Source organism: Panthera tigris, chromosome D1 (genome assembly GCF_018350195.1).
Source record: "Panthera tigris isolate Pti1 chromosome D1, P.tigris_Pti1_mat1.1, whole genome shotgun sequence".
In the NCBI taxonomy this organism is placed as follows: domain Eukaryota; kingdom Metazoa; phylum Chordata; class Mammalia; order Carnivora; family Felidae; genus Panthera; species Panthera tigris.
The window spans coordinates 20955659-20974092 of record NC_056669.1 but is presented as its reverse complement, the minus strand read 5'-3'; the positions used below and the strand labels follow the sequence as shown (position 1 = coordinate 20974092).

The 18434-nt window shown below is 40.3% G+C and overlaps 3 protein-coding genes across 6 annotated transcripts in view; 2 read left to right on the top strand and 1 right to left on the bottom strand.

Annotated features, from left to right (window-relative positions):
* The window catches only part of VWA5A (von Willebrand factor A domain containing 5A), a 36102-nt gene extending 34931 nt beyond the window's left edge, over positions 1-1171 (bottom strand). For 2 of the 4 annotated variants that reach the window (XM_015538717.2, XM_007074037.3), the window contains exons 1-2: positions 1080-1171; positions 76-120 (exon numbers count right to left, since the gene is read on the bottom strand). The gene's annotated coding sequence lies outside the window, so the exon portion shown is untranslated. Of the gene's footprint in view, positions 1-75; positions 121-281; positions 764-1079 lie in introns of those variants that run through there. The other 2 variants (XM_007074036.3, XM_015538720.2) reach the window with 2 other exon arrangements.
* Positions 1172-5665: 4494 nt separating this feature from the next.
* Positions 5666-6598, top strand: LOC102951997 (olfactory receptor 148-like). Its single transcript, XM_015538823.2, has one exon. The coding sequence runs from the start codon at positions 5666-5668 to the stop codon at positions 6596-6598; it is 933 nt and encodes a 310-aa protein (XP_015394309.2).
* A 9918-nt stretch (positions 6599-16516) lies between these two features.
* On the top strand, positions 16517-17455 carry LOC102963141 (putative olfactory receptor 10D4). Its single transcript, XM_007074035.2, has one exon. The coding sequence runs from the start codon at positions 16520-16522 to the stop codon at positions 17453-17455; it is 936 nt and encodes a 311-aa protein (XP_007074097.2). The 5' UTR covers positions 16517-16519.
* The last annotated feature ends 979 nt before the right edge of the window (positions 17456-18434 follow it).

The window sequence follows — 18434 nt, the reverse complement described above, 5'->3', positions numbered from 1 at the left end:
GAGAAAGACCCAGGACCCTCGACAACTGAAGAAATGTGTCAAGTAACCCAATCTCTGAGGCTTGGCAATACTCACCAAGGATGGCTTCCAGGTGAAGGGACAGAAGCAGAGGGGTATCTCCTACAAAGAAACAGTCTTATTTCCCAATTCTAACCCCAGAACAAATCCTTCATTGAGGGGAATTTGCTTTTCTGCACCTTCTCCCCCACCCTTCTCCGTACAAACTATGGTGGTTCAGAACTAGTTCTCTGCCCCCCCCCCATGCCATTTCAGAAATGCACCTGGCAACGGTAGGCAAAGACTGACCACAGCAGCTGACCAAGGTCAAAGCGTTGAATCTGAGGCGGCTGGGAGAATAGAGGGGGGGCCCAGTGAGCCGGAGGGCTGCGTGTTAAGGTGGACCCTCAGGAATCCAAGAGTCCAGGCACCTAGCGGTTCAGCCACCCACCTAAGAGAGGGAGGAGCCAGCGCGCTCGTGGCGCAGCGGGCCACACCCCTGCAGCCTGTTGCAGGGGACAAGAGGGGAGTGGAGCTCAGATAGAAACAGAAAGTGACTTAATCTTTAAAATTTCAGTCCTAGATTTGCAGCCAGAGTATTAACAGAAGGGACCAGAGTCGCTTCCTTAAATTTCTATAGGGAAGGGTTTAGAGGCTGCAGTCCTACTAGGGTCGGGGGTGGGGGGAGGTTTGAAACTCCATTTCCACAGCAGAAAATTCGATAAAATTGAGAAAACATCAATCTTCTACAAGAAAGAAAGAGAGAGAGAGAGAGAGAGAGAGAGATAAGTTAAAGAGAAAGTAAAAAGAAGAGGGACCTTGAGAAAATCAGCAGATGCCTAAATCCCCTTTCCAGCCCTCACCCCCACCCCCACCCCCACAAGATTCCCCTAAACTGCCAAACCTGCAGAAAACCCCCGGGGAGCGAACACCAGGATTAAATTCCCCCACCCCTTGGGTTTGCAGTTAAAACAAGCCCCAGCGGGTTTGGAGATGGGGAAAGGGAGCTGGAAAGGGCGCGTCTTGGCCGTCAGGATTAAGGGGTGTGATCCAGCCCCAGCGCGGGCTGCGGGATCCCCTACCTTCTCCCGCAGTCTGGGCGCTCTGAGTCACAGCCGGGGGAAAACAGCTGCAGTCAAAATTTCCAGGAAGACCCGCCCCTTCTAGGGACCGGTTACAAAGTGGCGACTACTTGATTAAGGGATCAATGGAAAATTCTTCAACCCTCGAACGTTTGCTGTTTTTCCAACGCCTAGTCTCTGCTAAGGACCAATCAGAAGACAGGCAAAGGGAAGAGACTGTTTTACCAGTGAAGTGCTTTCACAGTAACATCAACAATCACATCAAATCACATCATATACCTGTAACAGATTGAATTACCCAGGACTTACTGTGCACTAGGCCCTACTAATAATGCTGTATGGTAGGCCCTGAACTTTATGGGCATTATCATTGACTTCTAATCTCTAGTTTGAGTTATTTGTCCCAAGATTGCATCCTTCCTAACAGCACAGGGGGGAGGGCCCGGAGACAGGACAATGCTCACAGGGACCAAGTCTTCCAGTCATGGATCACTTATGGATTTTTCATCAGGATCATAAAATTAAGGTGTTTGGTTTTTGTTTTTTGGGTTATTGTGGGTTTTGTTTTGTTGTTGTTGTTTTTTTTTTTTTTTTTTTTTTTGGTGCTGGGGCTAACAACATAAGTAAGTTAGACTATCTATGCTCATTTTGCTGGCTAAGGGACACTAGAAGTGATGAAGTTTCCTATGTCTTCTTTATTTCAAAATGATCTGTTAAATCTGAGGCTTAAAAAAAGAATTGTATTGCTATTGAGAATATGTAGAGGGTAAAGAAACATAATACATATGAAAACTCAGGTTCATTTTGGTCTCTGCAATGTATTCATATTTACTTTCTCTGAGTTTGTTGTCTTATCTGTAAAATGGAAATAATGGCACACTTCCCTCCCTGGGTTGTTTTTAAAGATTCGGTGGATCTTGACGTGATGTGATGTGTGTATATACACATGTAGGGTAAAGCACAATATAAGCACAAATTCTATTTTATCAGTTTTAGGCTCTAGGACTATGTTCTTTACATGTATCAAACTAATTGTGAGAGGGAATGATCCTTTTCTCTTGGTAGAAATCACATCTGGTATTGTTTCTCCTGACTATAACTTCTGTTGGCCGAAGTGTCTGGTCAACAAAAGGAAGAGGCTGGAAGAATGGGCAGAGTTCATCTTCTGACCCAGTTGGACTAGAGAGGTTAAAAAAAAAAAACAGTTTGCTACAGACGGTATATGGCAGCTGGGTTGAAGGAACTGAATCAGGAAACATATAGATGATGCTGGTTATTGGAAGGACACTTATATGAAAAGCCTCTGAATCTGGCACAATGTACATAATTAAGTAGACCTTAATAGCTGTTAAAAATATGAATGTATTTTATTGATCTGTTTATTCATACTTCTTGTAAGCCCGATGAATAATTCACTGTTTGCATATAGGCAGTTTAATAAATCCAATGATCAAGTTTTGAAAGAGAACATGCAATTCATTCTTTTTAAAAAAAATTTTTTTAATGTTTATTTATTTTTGAGAGAGAGAGACAGAGCGTGAGTGAGGGAGGTACAGAGAGAGGGAGGGACATAGAATCCAAAGCAGTCTCCAGGCTCTGAGCTGTCAGCACAGAACCGTGAGATCATGACCCAAGCCGAAGTCGGATGCTTAACTGACTGAGCCGCCCAGGCGCCCCTTGTAATTCACTCTTTTAGTCAACATATAATTACTGGGCTTCTACTGTATGCAAGGCATTGTTCTAGACATTGGCATTGTGGCAATAACAAGACACAAAGACCCTTCCCTATCTGGAGCTTACATTGCAGGGGGAGGAAATAGTCAATAAACAAATAAGCAAGTAAGTAAAGAAGAAAATATCTGGTAGTGTGAGTGCTTAAGGAAAACACGTTTGTAGTGTAATAGAGAATGAATACAAGCCACCTTAGATTAGGTGTCTCCACCCAAAATTCTGTCCTTGTGACTTTAGGTTGCTTAGGAATCTCTAATATCAATTCTCAAGTTTAGCCCAAGTTTAACCAAGCCTATGGTCTTTCAGAATAAAGACATTTCCTAGCCTCCCTTAAAGCTAGGTATGACATTATGACCGAGTTCTGGCCGATGGGAAACAAAAAATGATGTGTGCAACATCACACCGTTCCCTTTCAAAGCAAAGAGTATGGGGCGCCTGGGTGGCTCAGCTGGTCAAGTGTCTGACTTTGGCTCAGGTTGGTGGGTTTCAGCCCCATCTCAGGCTCTGTGCTGACAACTCAGAGCCTGGAGCCTGATTTGGATTCTGTGTCCCACCCTCTCTCTGCCCCTACCCCACTCATTCTCTGTCTCTTCCTCTCAAAAATAAGCAATAAACATTAAAAAATTTCAAAGAAAAGAGTATGGCCACCTCCTCACTTTCCCCTCTTCCTATTCACTGATAGAAATGCACAACCAATCATGACTTATTCCTTTTCCTTCTCTTCAGGAAGGTCCATTCTTCCTTAGCTCTCCCTTCCACCTGTCATGTACATGCTTTCCCCCCCAACAAGAGACAATAATGAGTCACCAGCAATTATGAAGATATTCAAGGCTCATCTTATCTCTTCTAGTTCAGGAATTAGATACCCTACATTTTGATGTGCACCTAAATTCCTTTCATTAGGCATGGACTCTCAAGCTAACAGGAGGCTCACTTATAGCTATTGCTTTCCAGGATTAATAAAAAAAGGCCTAAAGTAGTCTAAAAACAAAAGGAATCATTTCAGAGCATTCCAAAATCCTATTCAAATAAACACACTTCCTGGATGCTACTATTTTCTAAGTTCTAGAGATATAGTGCTGAACAAGAATAGACACAATCTCTTCATGGAACTTATACTCGAAGTATGTCTGTAAAATAATTTCCAACTTTTCACTCAGTTACTTATCTAACAAATATTTAAATGCCAACTCTTTACTAGCACTGTGATAAGTATTGTGGATTTAATGACAAATTATGATGCTTACTCTCAGGGGATTTACAGCCTAATAGAACCTAAATTCAGTTCCTTTGGAATTTCCTTTGTATATATGAATAGTATTAACCTATCTTACCACTTCCAATTTTTTTAGAAGATAAAATTATCAATTAGTAACTATTAATTATAGAAGAGGATTGAAAAAATCAATCAGGAATTATAATTGGAAGTCAGGAAATTATAATTAAACAATTTTCATATGCTTCGGAACTCCATTGAATCATGAAAGTCAAAACTGAAAGTGAGAATATCATGCATGCCTTTATGGACAATTCACAGGCACCTTTGAATCCTAGCCTTGTAACAGACAGCTGACAACAGCACACCCTGGTGGCAATTCCTATTCTCAACATATTCTGTTTTGTGACTTTTTCCTTTAAAATAAAACAAATAGTTAAACACATAGAAGCAGAGTGCAGAATGGTGGTTGCCAGGGGTAAGGATGAGAGAGAAAATGGGGACAGAACCAAGGGTATAGAGTTTCAGTAAGGCAAAATGAATAAACTCTAGATATCTGCTGTACAACATCGTGCTTACAGTTAATAATACTGTATTGTACACTTAAAAATCTGTTAAGAAAGTAGATCCCATTGTAAGTTTTCTTACCAGAAAAAAATAAAAATTAAAAATTTTAAAAAGCAGAAAACACAAAACAGTTGCGGAATTGAAATCCTTTTATTGCACTAAGGAGTCAAAAATTCCGGTTGTTAGCAAAGATTAAATATCCGTATCTACATCTTTATGGGTGATATAACTTTACTAAAACCTACCTTCTACATAATACAACTTAGCTACTAATCTTTAGACAATTTAAAACCCCAGGATCACATCCAGATTTATCACTGATAGTTTCTTTTCAGTCAAATGAACATTGCCAAATAAGAAAATTCTCAAGCTACGGAATGTATTCAATTAGAATAATACTAATACAATTCAAATTCTAATGCACATTGTACTGAATTGCAATCGATTATTGTCGTCAAAGGTGTGGGTGCCCACATTAACCTTTGATGAATATTTAGGGTATTTGACCGTGTCTTTGATTAACTGTAGACGTGTTCTGAAAAGAAATCAGGAGGAAGTGGCTTCCAGGTTAGTCTATTTTAGGGCATGCATTATTGTATAATTGACTGTGGATGTTAGTTAAATTATGTTCATCTGTTCAATATTGAGCTCTTTGTTCTCTAAGCCCATCCAGTATTTCACCATAGTAATGTTTCGTATCGCATTGTATCCATGTTCATTAAGGAAGATGACATCCCGTGACATAAAAGCATACATTCTATTTGCTTCACTGTCCTCTAAATGTCTTTGGCAGAAGCCTAATTCTTAATTTCAGCATCATATTTATGTTTAAACAAAGCTTGGGGCACCTGGCTGGCTCAGTCAGTTAAGTATGTGAGTCTTGATCTCGGGGTTGTAAGTTTGAGCCCCATATTAGGTGTAGAGATTACTTAAAAATGAAATCCTTTAAAAAATTTTTTAAATAAACAAAGATTGATGGTGATGAATGTCCTGGTATCGTGTCTGCCTCGAGTCATTCTCCACATTCATGCTTTCACCGTCTTATCTCTATCCAGACCTCTGCTCCGGGAACATGAGGAATCACACAGAGTTCCATGAGTTTATTCTACTGGGAATACCTCAGACAGAGGGACTGGAGACTGTGCTATTTGTCATCTTCTCATTTGCTTACCTCTTCACCCTGCTTGGCAATTTACTCATCCTTACAGCAATTGTTTCTTCCTCTACCCTTCACTCCCCCATGTATTTCTTTCTGGGACGCCTATCTATTTTCAACACGTTGTTCCCATCTATAACCTGTCCCAAGATGCTATATTATCTCTCTGGCCAGAGCCAAGCCCTTTCTTATAAGGGCTGTGCTGCACAGCTCTTCTTCTACCATTTCCTGGGGTCTAGCGAAGGTTGTCTCTATTCTGTGATGGCCTATGACCGCTTTGTGGCCATCTGTCACCCACTGAGGTATATGCTCACTATGAGATCTGGGGTCTGTGTCAGCTTAGTCATGGCAGCCTGGCTGGCGGATTGTCTCCACGCCACCATCCTGACCTCCTTCACCTTTCGGTTCACCTACTGTGGCTCCAACCGGGTGGAGTACTTCTTCTGTGACATTCCTGCTGTCTTACCCCTGGCTTGTACTGACAGCTCCCTGGCCCAGAAAGTGGGCTCCACTAATGTTGGGTTTCTGGCTTTAATGCTTTGGTTCAGTGTCTGTATCTCCTACACACGCATTGGGATTGCCATTCTGAGAATCCGATCAGCAGAGGGCGGGCAGAAAGCTTTCTCTACCTGCAGTGCCCACCTCACTGCAATCCTCTGTGCCTATGGACCTGTAATCATCATCTACCTGCAGCCCTCACCCAACCCCTTGCTTGGTGCTGTGGTGCAAATATTAAATAATATTGTCTCACCTATGCTGAACTCGTTAATCGATTCCTTAAGAAACAGGGAAGTGAAAAGATCCCTGAGAAGAGTGTTCTACAATGCAGTATTTATTTCTCTGGCATAAACTATGGGTTTCTTAAATGGATTTTGGAAATTTTTGTCTCAACATCATCTACTTATTTCCTCCTCTTAAATAAATAAGAAGATAATAGAAAATGCTTCCTCGAAAGTGTTATATTTTGTTTCCCTAATAAGATTTTCTGTGCATGTCTCTGTAACACTTGGGGCCCCCAAAATTATCCCCCTAATATTATCCTCAGTGCCTTATTCCTGGGTAAGGAATCCATGGGGCATAGCAAGCAGCTGGAGACAGACTTCTTATCTTCATAATGCAACCAAGTTTGTCTTGTTGAGGATAGTGAGGATCAGCGGTGGTCCAAGAAGCACCCTCAATAGTCCATCTCCAGGCTAAATCACCCTTCACTTAATTTCTCTTGCTGCATTTGGAACGTTCCTCTTTTCTGCCTATAAACATTTCAGTTCCTCCATGTTGCTAAGAATAGTATTGACACATATAGAGCATGATCTGCTCTGCAGGCACCGTGATGAGCATTTCACAGTATTATCTAATCTTTGCATCACCCCATACAGTAAACTTCCCATTTTATAGAAAGAAAAACAAAAAGGTTTTGAGGATTAGAGACCTCAAGTAGTGGACTCAAGTTTGCACAATAAGCAGTAAAGCAGACCTCGAACTCAGATCCAGGTAACTCAAAGCCCCTACTCTTAATCCCTTTTTTACATGACTCCCTAAAAGTCCTGCTTGGCAATTTGCTCATCCTTATTACCTCTCTCCAGTGTTCATGATGCACAGAAAATGTTCGATAAATAACTGGGAAAATATTCCCTGGCATAGGTCATGTTCGCATGTTGACTTTACTATTATCTCTCTTTGTTCTGTCACTATCCATTCTCCCGTATGCAGATGGTGGCGCTGAGAAATAGCAATCGTTGTCTTGCCCTTTGTAACACATCTAGTTACGTGGTAAAGCCAGGCCTAGACCCTAGCCGGGCTTGGGTCTATTAACTCCTATTAACTATTAACTCCTAGCAACTCCTATTGTTCTGGTTTTCCTTCTACCCCATCCTGCCAATGTTACTCCTTAGTATGAAAAGGTGGGGAAAGCCTTCTTCCTGTCCTGTGTTGTTTGAGGAGAAGAAGGCCTAATTATGAGGTTCAATCACCAAGATCATCTGGTTCTCCCACCAAGTTCCATTTTCCAGTTTGGTCTCCAATAATACTGGAGTTGATCATTATTTTTCAATTTTTTTTCCAGAATCTAAGGAGAAAGAAGGGTGTTATTTGCTGGAGATCTCACAGACACAACAGCCCTTAGTTTTCATGACATTTTGGTGCTTTGAAGTTTTTATATTCCATTCTTATTCACAAAGCTTCCCATCCTACTTGAAAGCATTAAAACAAAGCAAAAAAAAAAAAGTGAAAATCCTAAATAAAAAAATATATTACTGCCCTTACAAAAGGCATAAAACAAAAAGGACAAAATGAAGCCCATTTAAGTGTAGATAAATGACTTAAGGTGCGGTATAAGGATTCCGATGGTGAGTGGATAAACACAACGTGATATATACATACATGGAATATTGTTCAGACTGAACAAGCAAGGAAATTCTGACATGTGCTACAGCCTGGATAAACTTTGAGAACATTATTTTAAGTGAAATATGCCGGTCACAGAAAGGCAAATACCATGTGATTCCAGTTATACGAGGTATTTAGAGTAGTCAAATCAATAGAAAAAGAAAAGAGAATGGTGGTTTCCAAAGGCTGGGAGAGGGGAAAATGAGTAGTTGTTTAATGGATATAGAGTCTCAGGTTGACAACAAGTTTTGCAAAAAGTTCTGGAGATTGATGGCGCACCAGTACAAAAATACTTAGCACTACCGAACTGCACTTAAAAACGGTAAAGATGGGGCGCCTGGGAATCTCAGTCAGTAAAGCGTCGGACTTCAGCTCAGGTCATGATCTCACAGTTCACGAGTTCAAGCCCCATGTTGGGCTCTGTGCCGACAGCTCACAGCCTGGAGCCTCCTTTGGATTCTGTATCTCCCTCTCTCTCTGCCCCTGCCCTACTCATACTCTCTCTCTCTCTCTCTCTCTCTCTCTCAAAAATAAATAAAACATTTTTTAAAATTTTAAAAAGGGTAAAGATAGCAAATTTTATGCAGTGTGTAGTTTACCACAATTGAAAAATACATCTGCTTATCCTTTTTTCACATTTCCTGTGGTTTTTGAGTTTGCTAGTTCTCTCCCTTGTCTTGTAACTACATACACTTCTGAACCCTCTCAAATCACAGTTTGTTTAACATCTCAGTTTGGTGTGGGCAGAGAAGACATGTAGCCTAAGTTGTCCTTCAGGGGATGTGCCTGTAGTCGCTATTCCCTGAGTCCTTAACCCTTACCTAGCACTATGCAATTGCTTTATATACATTCTCTACCTTATCTATGTTAAGAATGTGGAGACCATTTTACAGAAGATGAAACAAGGTTTAGGGATGTCAAGTAAGTTTCCCTAAGTCACACAGTTTGCTTGTGGATAAAACTAGGATTCTAGCTCACATCCTCACACAGCTGTACACAATCTAGCAATTTTGCAGAAACTTGGAAAATAAATGTTTGACCTTGTACACACACACACACACATCCCCCCAAAAATCTTATTCTTGCTTTTTTCCTTTTAATATTTCTGATGTATGAGAGCTACCCCACATCATTTCTTATTCCTGTCTTCAAGCCCCCCGAAAATCCCTTCTCTTAGCCACCTGTGACTCTTCCTTTTATTTTCCATAAGTCACGTTGTGCCTTTTCTTTCATGAATCTTTCCTTCCTAGCTTCTCTAGCCCTCCCCTTACCCAATACACTGGTTTTATAAAACAAAGGCTCAAGAAATATGACAAAGGCTTCCATATAGCAGATGGAAGCAACAAACAGATTGTGAATACTTACACCTTATTTTTTTATCTTCATATAAATTATCTGTGTGTAAATGGATGACTGAGTGTTCACCCAAGCATTAAAAATGGGTAATCCAATTTTGAGTTATTTCCACTTTCTTCTTTATGCTTCTGCATCACTCTCATGATTTTGCAATGAGATTGTGACATTTATTTTTTAAAAGAGCTATTTTCAAGAGAAAACAGATAAAAAAAAAAAAAGACCTCATTATGGGATCAAGGGAGGTTAATTATCCAAGCCAGAAATTTTAAGGGGAAAAAAAAGAACAATTACTTTTGAGGAAAAACTAGACATTCATTTCTAAAACCAATGGTGTCATGTGTATTATGTTGTTTATAAATTGTGCCCCAACTAATTTGTAATAAAATGTTCTAATCCCATAGAGTGTGGTTCTATTTTTCTCATCCTCATTAGTTACTATCCTCTGTTGATTGTAATCTTCTGAGTGTTCCCAGAAGATACCTATGGTGGGGGGCGGGGGGGGGGAGGGGGGCTTTACCTGATGATGATCAGAATCAAAGTCTGGTTCTCAGGGTACATTCAGGTACAGGCAAAAAATGAAGTTCTGCTTTAACGTCATCAGATTAGGCTAAAGCAGGGCATTAATCCACATACGTTCTCAGTAGCATCTCTCTGACTTTGTGACTGGCTTTTCTCCTTTTTTCCTGACCAAGTGTCTCAAATTCTGTAGTGCAAGGATCTTCCTTATTTATCTTCCTCAGTGTATTCTAGCTCCCTGTGACAGCTAGATCTCTTCTTATTCCCTCTCTCCCATAATATACTCAAATGTAATGCTGCTGAAGACCCTCTTTGGGTTTTTGTTTTTAATGTTTTATTTATTTTCTGAGATAGAGAGAATGTGAGGTGGGGGAGGCAGAGAAAGAGGAGGGCAGAGGATCTGAAGCAGGCTCCATGCTGACAGGCTGACAGCAGCAAGCCCCACTCGGGGCTCGAACTCATGAACCGTGAGATCACTACCTCAGCTGAAGTCTGACTCTCAACTGACTGAACCACCCAGGTGCCCCCATCTTAGCATTTCTTAAAGCTCCTCATAGAGAGACCATTACCTTTACAGTGACCGGCTGGGCCCTGAGTAATTGCTGTTTGGCTTCTCAAGCTTTACCTCACAATTATTTTCCTCTTTCCTTGAGTTCTTCAAATGGGCTGTGTCCCCCTTCCAAAGCTTTTGCACATGCTCTATCCCGGCCTCCACCATGCTGTGCCTTCCCCTTCCTGCACTCTTAGTTTCTCTTCAGGCGGAAGATCAGATAACATTTTCCCAGGGACATCTATCTGGACCTTCAGGGAACAGCACCTAGCTACAAATCATGATGTGCACACCCATTTACTGACAGGAAGGAGGGACATGGGTGAACACAAACCCTCTCCTTTAGAACTTTTCAACCCATTGAACTTTTCTTCCTAGAATTTGCCACCTTAAATATTTATAACTTATATGTATGATTGTTTGATTAATGCCTTTCTTCTTTTACTAGACTGTAAGCTCTTTGAGGGCAGAGACCAAGGCCAATTCCTGTTCACCCGAACATAGCGATTTTAGCACATCATGGCAGCTGCTTCTTAATTTTTCAGGAGTCAGTAAATGACTTCATTGAAACTTCTAATTTTTTTACATGGCTTTGTTTCCTCTGTCAACCCTTTCTTGTCTCAGCTTCTTGTTTAGATTTTTTTTACTATTATTTTTGCTTGCTTTTTTTTTTCATTGTAGAGAAAGAGCACACAAGCGGTGGAGAGGGGCAAAGGGAGAGAGAGAGAGAGAGTCTTTCTTATTTTAATGTTTGTTTGTTTGTTTGTTTGTTTGTTTTGAGAGAGAGAGAGCATACAAGTGGAGGAGAGGCAGAGAGAGAGAGAGAAACAGAATCCCAAGTAGACTCCACACTGCCAGGACAGAGGCGGACACCGGGCTTGAGAACCATGAGATCAAGACCTGAGCCAAAATCAAGAGTTGGATGCTTACTGGACTGAGCCACCAAGGTGCCCCAATGAGATGAAGAAGTTCTAGAAATGTATTGTACAGCATAATGACTATAATTAACAATCCTGTATTGAATACTTGAAATTTGCTAAGAAGTAGGTTTTAAATGTTCTTGCCACAGAAAGAAAGAAAGAAAGAAAGAAAGAAAGAAAGAAAGAACAGAGAGAGAGAAAAGAGGAAAGGAAGAAAGAGAGAGGTGATGGATATGTTGATTAGCTTTGTGGTGATCATTTTACAATGTATATGTACATCAAAACATCCAATCATACAACTTAAATATATACAATTTTTATTTGTCGATTGCAGCTCAGTGAAGATTTTTTTTAAAAAAAAGAATGACTGACCCTTGTGTTCATAGCAGCTTTATTTACAATAACCAAGATATGGAAGCAATCCAAGTGTCCATTAATAAATAATTGGTAAAGAAGATGTGAGATACACACACACACACACACACACACACACACACACACAAATGGAATATTACTCAGCCATAAAAAAGAGTGAAATCTTGCTATTTGCAATGACATGGATGGAGCTAGAGAATATAATGCTAAGTGAAATAAGCCAGTCAGAGAAATACAAGTACCATATGATCTCACTCATATGTGGAATTTAAGAAAAAAATAAATAAGAAAAGGGAAAAAATAAAAGAGAGAGACAAATCAAGGAACAGACTCTTAACTATAGAGAACACACTGATGTTTACCAGAGGGGAGGTGGGTGGGGAGATGGGTTAAATTGGTAATGGGGATTAAAGAGGACACTTGCGATGAACACAGGATGATGTATAGAAGTGCTGAATTACTATACTGTACATCTGAAACTAACTGGAATTCAAATAAAAATTTAAAAAACAAAAAACAAAACAAACAAAGACTGAATGAAAGCTGCCTTTACAGGTTCAGTCTCAATGCCAAAAATTAATGTTTCCGTTATTTATTGCTACCCAAAATACAACCACTAAACTTAGTGGCTTAAATGACAATTTATTATTATAAAAACCAAACCATTTGCTTAACAATGCAGATAAAAATAACTTGCAATTGTACCTTTGTTGCTTATGATAATTCTGGAACATCTTTGCAGTTTCTGGAGGAAAGTGTAAACAAAAATAAGAAAACTTTCAGAGTTATTTTATTAAAGTCTACCCTACTGAGATCTCATCACTGTCCTGTAATAAGTATCATAGCTGAAAATGGCTGACTTTTTGGGAATGTAGACCATTTGTATTTTCACTGTGACCATGATATTAATGTAGCACATGTCACCTTAATTCTCAATCAGGTTGGATATCAAAGATGGTCCGTGACACGTATCTTCCCTGAATAAATTGTTACCAGACCAAGGTAAATGTAACGGTATTTCACTTTCTACTCAAAAGTGTATTTACCATCTTTTTTATTTGTACAGACTATTTTGTCTTCAAAACATTAAAGACAAGAACAAATAAAATGGTAGAATTATGAACTTTTACATCTTTTTATCATGTGCAACAAAAACATTAAGTTTACTTTTTATATCAAAATTCCAGAGGTGTAGTAGATGTACCTAAACACTCCTAAAACACTGAAATCTCTATGGCCAAAAGTCCTAGAGAATAGGCCAAATCCCAGTTCCTTTCAAAATGTGTGTATTTATTTTGAGAGACAGAAAGAGAGAGCAGAGGAGAGGCAGAGAGAGAGAGAGAGAGAGAATTCTAAGCAGGCTCTGCATTGTCAGCGCAGACAGAGCCTGACGTGGGGCTTAATCTCATGAACCATGAAGGGCTAGTATCCAAAATCTATAAAGAGCTCACCAAACTCCGCACCCAAAAAACAAATAATCCAGTGAAGAAATGGGAAGAAAACATGAACAGACACTTCTCTAAAGAAGATATCCGGATGGCCAACAGGCACATGAAAAGACGCTCAATGTCGCTCCTCATCAGGGAAATACAAGTCAAAACCACACTCAGATATCACCTCACGCCAGTCAGAGTGGCCAAAATGAACAAATCAGGAGACTACAGATGCTGGAGAGGATGTGGAGAAACGGGAACCCTCTTGCACTGTTGGTGGGCATGCAAACTGGTGCAGCCACTCTGGAAAACAGTGTGGAGGTTCCTCAGAAAATTAAAAATAGACCTACCCTATGACCCAGCAATAGCACTGCTAGGAATTTACCCAAGGGATACAGGAGTACTGATGCATAGGGGCACTTGTACCCCAATGTTTATAGCAGCACTCTCAACAATAGCCAAATTATGGAAAGAGCCTAAATGTCCATCAACTGATGAATGGATAAAGAAATTGTGGTTTATATACACAATGGAGTACTACGTGGCAATGAGAAAGAATGAAATATGGCCCTTTGTAGCAATGTGGGTGGAAGTGGAGAGTGTTATGCTAAGTGAAATAAGCCATACAGAGAAAGACAGATACCATATGTTTTCACTCTTAGGTGGATCCTGAGAAACTTAACAGAAACCCATGGGGGAGGGGAAGGGAAAAAAAAAAAAGAGGTTAGAGTGGGAGAGAGCCAAAGCATAAGAGACTGTTAAAAACTGAGAACAAACTGAGGGTTGATGGGGGGTGGGAGGGAGGGGAGGGTGGGTGATGGGTATTGAGGAGGGCACCTTTTGGGATGAGCACTGGGTGTTGTATGGAAACCAATTTGACAATAAATTTCAATAAATAAATTAATTAATTAATTTTAAAAAAAATCTCATGAACCATGAGATTGTGACTTGAGCTGAAACCAAGAGTCAGACACTTAACTGAATGAGCCACCCAGGTGCCCCCCAGTTCCTTTCAGAGTAAGCTCCATGAGTTGTTCTTGGATCTTCATTTTCTTCATGAAGATCCAAGACTTCATCAGAGTTTTATGAGGTTAAAATAAGACTCTTTGCCTCTCAGACTCTTAAGTATTTTGAGCAGAGGGGCTATGTCTAGCCACCCCTTCCCTGACCTTTCTGGATCTTCTGGCAAATAATTGATGCCCTTCCTGTCATAATTGGTATTTGTTGGAACAAATGAATCCATGTATGCACAAATAAGCAAATGAATGAGTGCATTTAACAAAGAATTTGATAAGCCATCCCCCGCCCCCCCCCCAAAAAAAATACTCTTAAGAACACAAGGAATTTAACTTGGAAGCTTAAACAGATGCCAAGTGATATAAGACAGATGCTTCCAGTAATAGCTGAACTTTTCTTGGCCTCTTACATTCTTCTTCCCCCTTTTTCCTGGCAATAAGCTTTTCACTACCCTTTGGAGAACTGCCCAATTCCACTGTACCCTGTACCGTGACCCCAGAGCTAGGCGTGTGACCCAACCAAGAAAATCAGACTTGAATCTGGAGCTGAGGCACGTGGAAGCAAAAGGCAGCTGAGGCTGAGTCATCTGGTGGCGGTGCCCCGGGACTGCTCCAAAATTCTTACTGCTGTGGGCCCCGGAGCTGCCCTAGTTCCCAACCTTCCGTGAGCTACATTTTTTACTCATTTGTTTAATTCTCTGGGCTACCCCAGTTCATGTTGCATTCAATAAGTCAATCCTATCAGGCAGTGCAGTAAAATAACAGAATTTGTGTATTAAAATAACACATACATATAAAAGAATGGTAAGTACATAAATATGCATACAAAATATGTGATATTGGCACCAAATGAATTTAATTATTATTCCACTGAAGTATATTTTACAACAGAAATCATAAAAGATTTCCTCTTTAATCACTTTTCTTCCCTCCCCACCCCCTCTCTGTCATTTCTAAGGTCCAATTAGACCAAGTAATTAACTGCTCTCTTACTCAATAGGATCCCTGACTTGGGGGGCTAATACCCAAAGGAAGACAAAGGTATTTAAAATCTCCTGCATTTGGGAATGATCGCAGTTTCTGGAGTCAGAGAGGAAATTTCTGTGAGGGAGTTAAAGTGCATTTAGATTTGTGACTTTCTTTTAAAAAGTGACTGAAAAGAGAAGAATTCAGGATAGCCACCTGAAGACTACAGAAAGATGGGAATTTAGCAGGGGAGGGCTCTTTCCTTCTGCTGGAGAAGGAAAGGGAAACAGCATTCAATAGAACCAGCCAGTTTTGTTCCCTGTTTGCCATGTAAGTGCCCAAAGTTTGCCCTTCACTTCTCTTATTTTAGACCTCACTGTCTCCTTCCCTTCACAATCATCAAAAAAAAAAAAATTTTTTTGAGTGATTGATAGATAGATAAAGATCTTAGGGAATAGCATTCATGAGTCGATCTATAATTTAAGGATATCACTGTATTGGAAAAGTTAAAACAAGTTGAAAAGATATAAGTTGTTTTTTTTAAACATGGAAGTTGGAGAGGAACCTCTACTACCCCTGTGTCTTCTACTGCCATGAAACCAGGCTATTGCTTAGCTTGGGTCTGGTTAGATGAGATAGACTTTGGAGACTGAAATGGAGGCTACCAGTTACTCGATTGCTCTAAAATCCAGAGGATGTGAACCCTGTTAAATATAATCTTTTGTTCATTAAGAGCTATCTCAGGCCCTTCTTTTGGAGAGTTTCCCATTGTTGACCTTATACCTAGGGAGACCATGTAAGAAAGACTCTGTATCTTTTGTATGTATGGCTTATAAATGATTTTGGGGAGAGTTAATGTAACCAGATTGTCTTAGATCAATGTAAGAACCTTGAATTGGACCTTGTTTGTCATAAAGACATTGAGCCTTCATATTTGTCCTTTTAGAATCGCAAAGTAGCACCGGTATCAATGCAATTTAGTAGTGTGCATAAAGAATGGAAGATAGGAGACCGGTCATGTAAGTCTTCTTGGTGATATTGTAATAAGGGGCACCTTTAAATAGAAACCGCACTGCAGAGAGATGCCCAGTTTGGAGAGAAGTGAGCAGATGAAGACAATTCCAGCACTACTCTTCTAGACCATTGGGCTCCTTTTCCAGTTCACTGACTTAAACACAGCTCATTTATATACATATTAAATTTAACCACAGGTTTCTTTCCACAGACACCCAAGAGTTGATTCTTCCATAAAAATGAGAAATCACACAACAGTAACTGAATTCATCCTGCTTGGAATCCCGGAGACAGAGGGCCTAGAGACTGTCCTTTTTTTCCTTTTCTTGTCATTATATTTGTGTACTCTCTTGGGAAATGTGCTCATCCTCACAGCTACCATCTCCTCCTCTCGGCTGCACACTCCTATGTATTTTTTCTTGGGAAATCTCTCCATGTTTGACCTGGGCTTCTCTTCAACCACGGTTCCCAAGATGCTGTTATACCTTTCAGGGCAGAGTCAGGGTATCTCTTTTCAGGGGTGTGTGTCCCAGGTCTTCTTCTACCACTTCCTGGGCTGCACCGAGTGTTTCCTGTACACAGTGATGGCCTGTGACCGCTTTGTTGCCATATGTTATCCTTTGAGATACATGGTCATCATGAACCGCAGGGTGTGTTCCATCTTGGCCACAGGGACCTGGACGGGTGGCTGTGTTCACGCCATTATTCTAACCTCCCTCACCTTCCAGTTGCCCTACTGTGACTCTAACCAGGTGGGCTACTACTCCTGTGATATACCTGCCGTCTTACCTCTGGCCTGTGGTGATATAGCTCTAGCCCAGAGGGTTGGTTTTACAAATGTTGGTCTTTTGTCTCTCTTTTGCTTTTTTCTCATCCTTGTTTCTTACACTCGCATTGGGATCTCCGTATCAAAAATTCGCTCAGCAGAGGGCAGGCAAAGAGCCTTCTCCACCTGCAGTGCCCACCTCACTGCAATTCTTTGTGCTTATGGACCGGTAATCATCATCTACCTACAGCCCAATCCCAGCGCCTTGCTTGGCACAATAGTTCAGATAGTGAACAATCTTGTTACCCCCACGCTGAACCCACTAATCTACAGCCTGAGGAATAAGGATGTAAAATCAGCCCTTTGGAATATATTTCACAAGAGAGGCTTCTCTGTGAAGAATAAATGAGAAAATCTAAAGTTTTGCTGGGCAAAGTTTGATTCTCCATTTCTTAGAACAGATTCTCATTTGCAGCTTCCAAGATATTGAAATTAAAGGTACTCTGAATTGACCTACCACTTAACCTCACTAGATTTTTAAATACATTGTATGTCTGTTTTCATGTTTCCTCTGTTTTATAATGAAAGATAATAAATAGAGCCACTTAGCAGACATTGAACTGATTCTTATGCTGCATGAATTCTCCCCCAACCACCATCCTTCCTAAAGCATTTCTTAGTTGTTTAAATCTCCGAAAGTTTCTTTCTCATAATATCAGTTAAAATCATGTTCATAAAAATCTAGGGGCACCTGGGTGGCTCAGTCAGTTGAGCTTCGGACTTCGGCTCAGGTCATGATCTCACGGTGTGTGGGTTCGAGCCCCGCGTCAGGCTCTGTGCTGACAGCTCGGAGCCTGGGAGCCTGCTTCTGATTCTGTGTCCCCCTCCCTCCCTGCCCCTCCCCCACTCACGTTCTCTCTTTCTCTCTCTCAAAAATAAACATTAAAAAAATTTTAATTATGTTCATAAAAATCTAGAGAGAAGGGAGAATGGAAAAAATTCAAGAAAGTCCAGATTAATGTAGAATATCAGAACTCAATACCCTTTCTTTTTGTAGAGTACAGCCTCCAATTTTCTGCCAATCAACGCCAAAACTCACACTAAATTGGGTAATGTTTAAAGTAATATCTTTCTCATGTGTAGTCAAGTGTAGTTATAAGGTTTTTCTAGTGTACACATTCCTTCAGGATCTGGCCATTCTTCTTGCATTATTAGCTGTCTGGAAGACTATGAACTTGAATCATTTATTAGCTCCTGAAAAGAATCAACTTCAGTTTTGTAAAAGATAGTATAAAACAACCAACCCAATCAAGTTTAAATAGTTACTTCGTGTTTTCTCCAAAACAAGGAATACTGATTTATCTTTGTCTCTTATAGAAAGCCCATGT

Bases quoted from the DNA above. Each gene is read 5' to 3' on its own strand.
- LOC102951997 (XM_015538823.2), top strand. From the start codon at position 5,666: ATGAGGAATCACACAGAGTTCCATGAGTTTATTCTACTGGGAATACCT.
- LOC102963141 (XM_007074035.2), top strand. From the start codon at position 16,520: ATGAGAAATCACACAACAGTAACTGAATTCATCCTGCTTGGAATCCCG.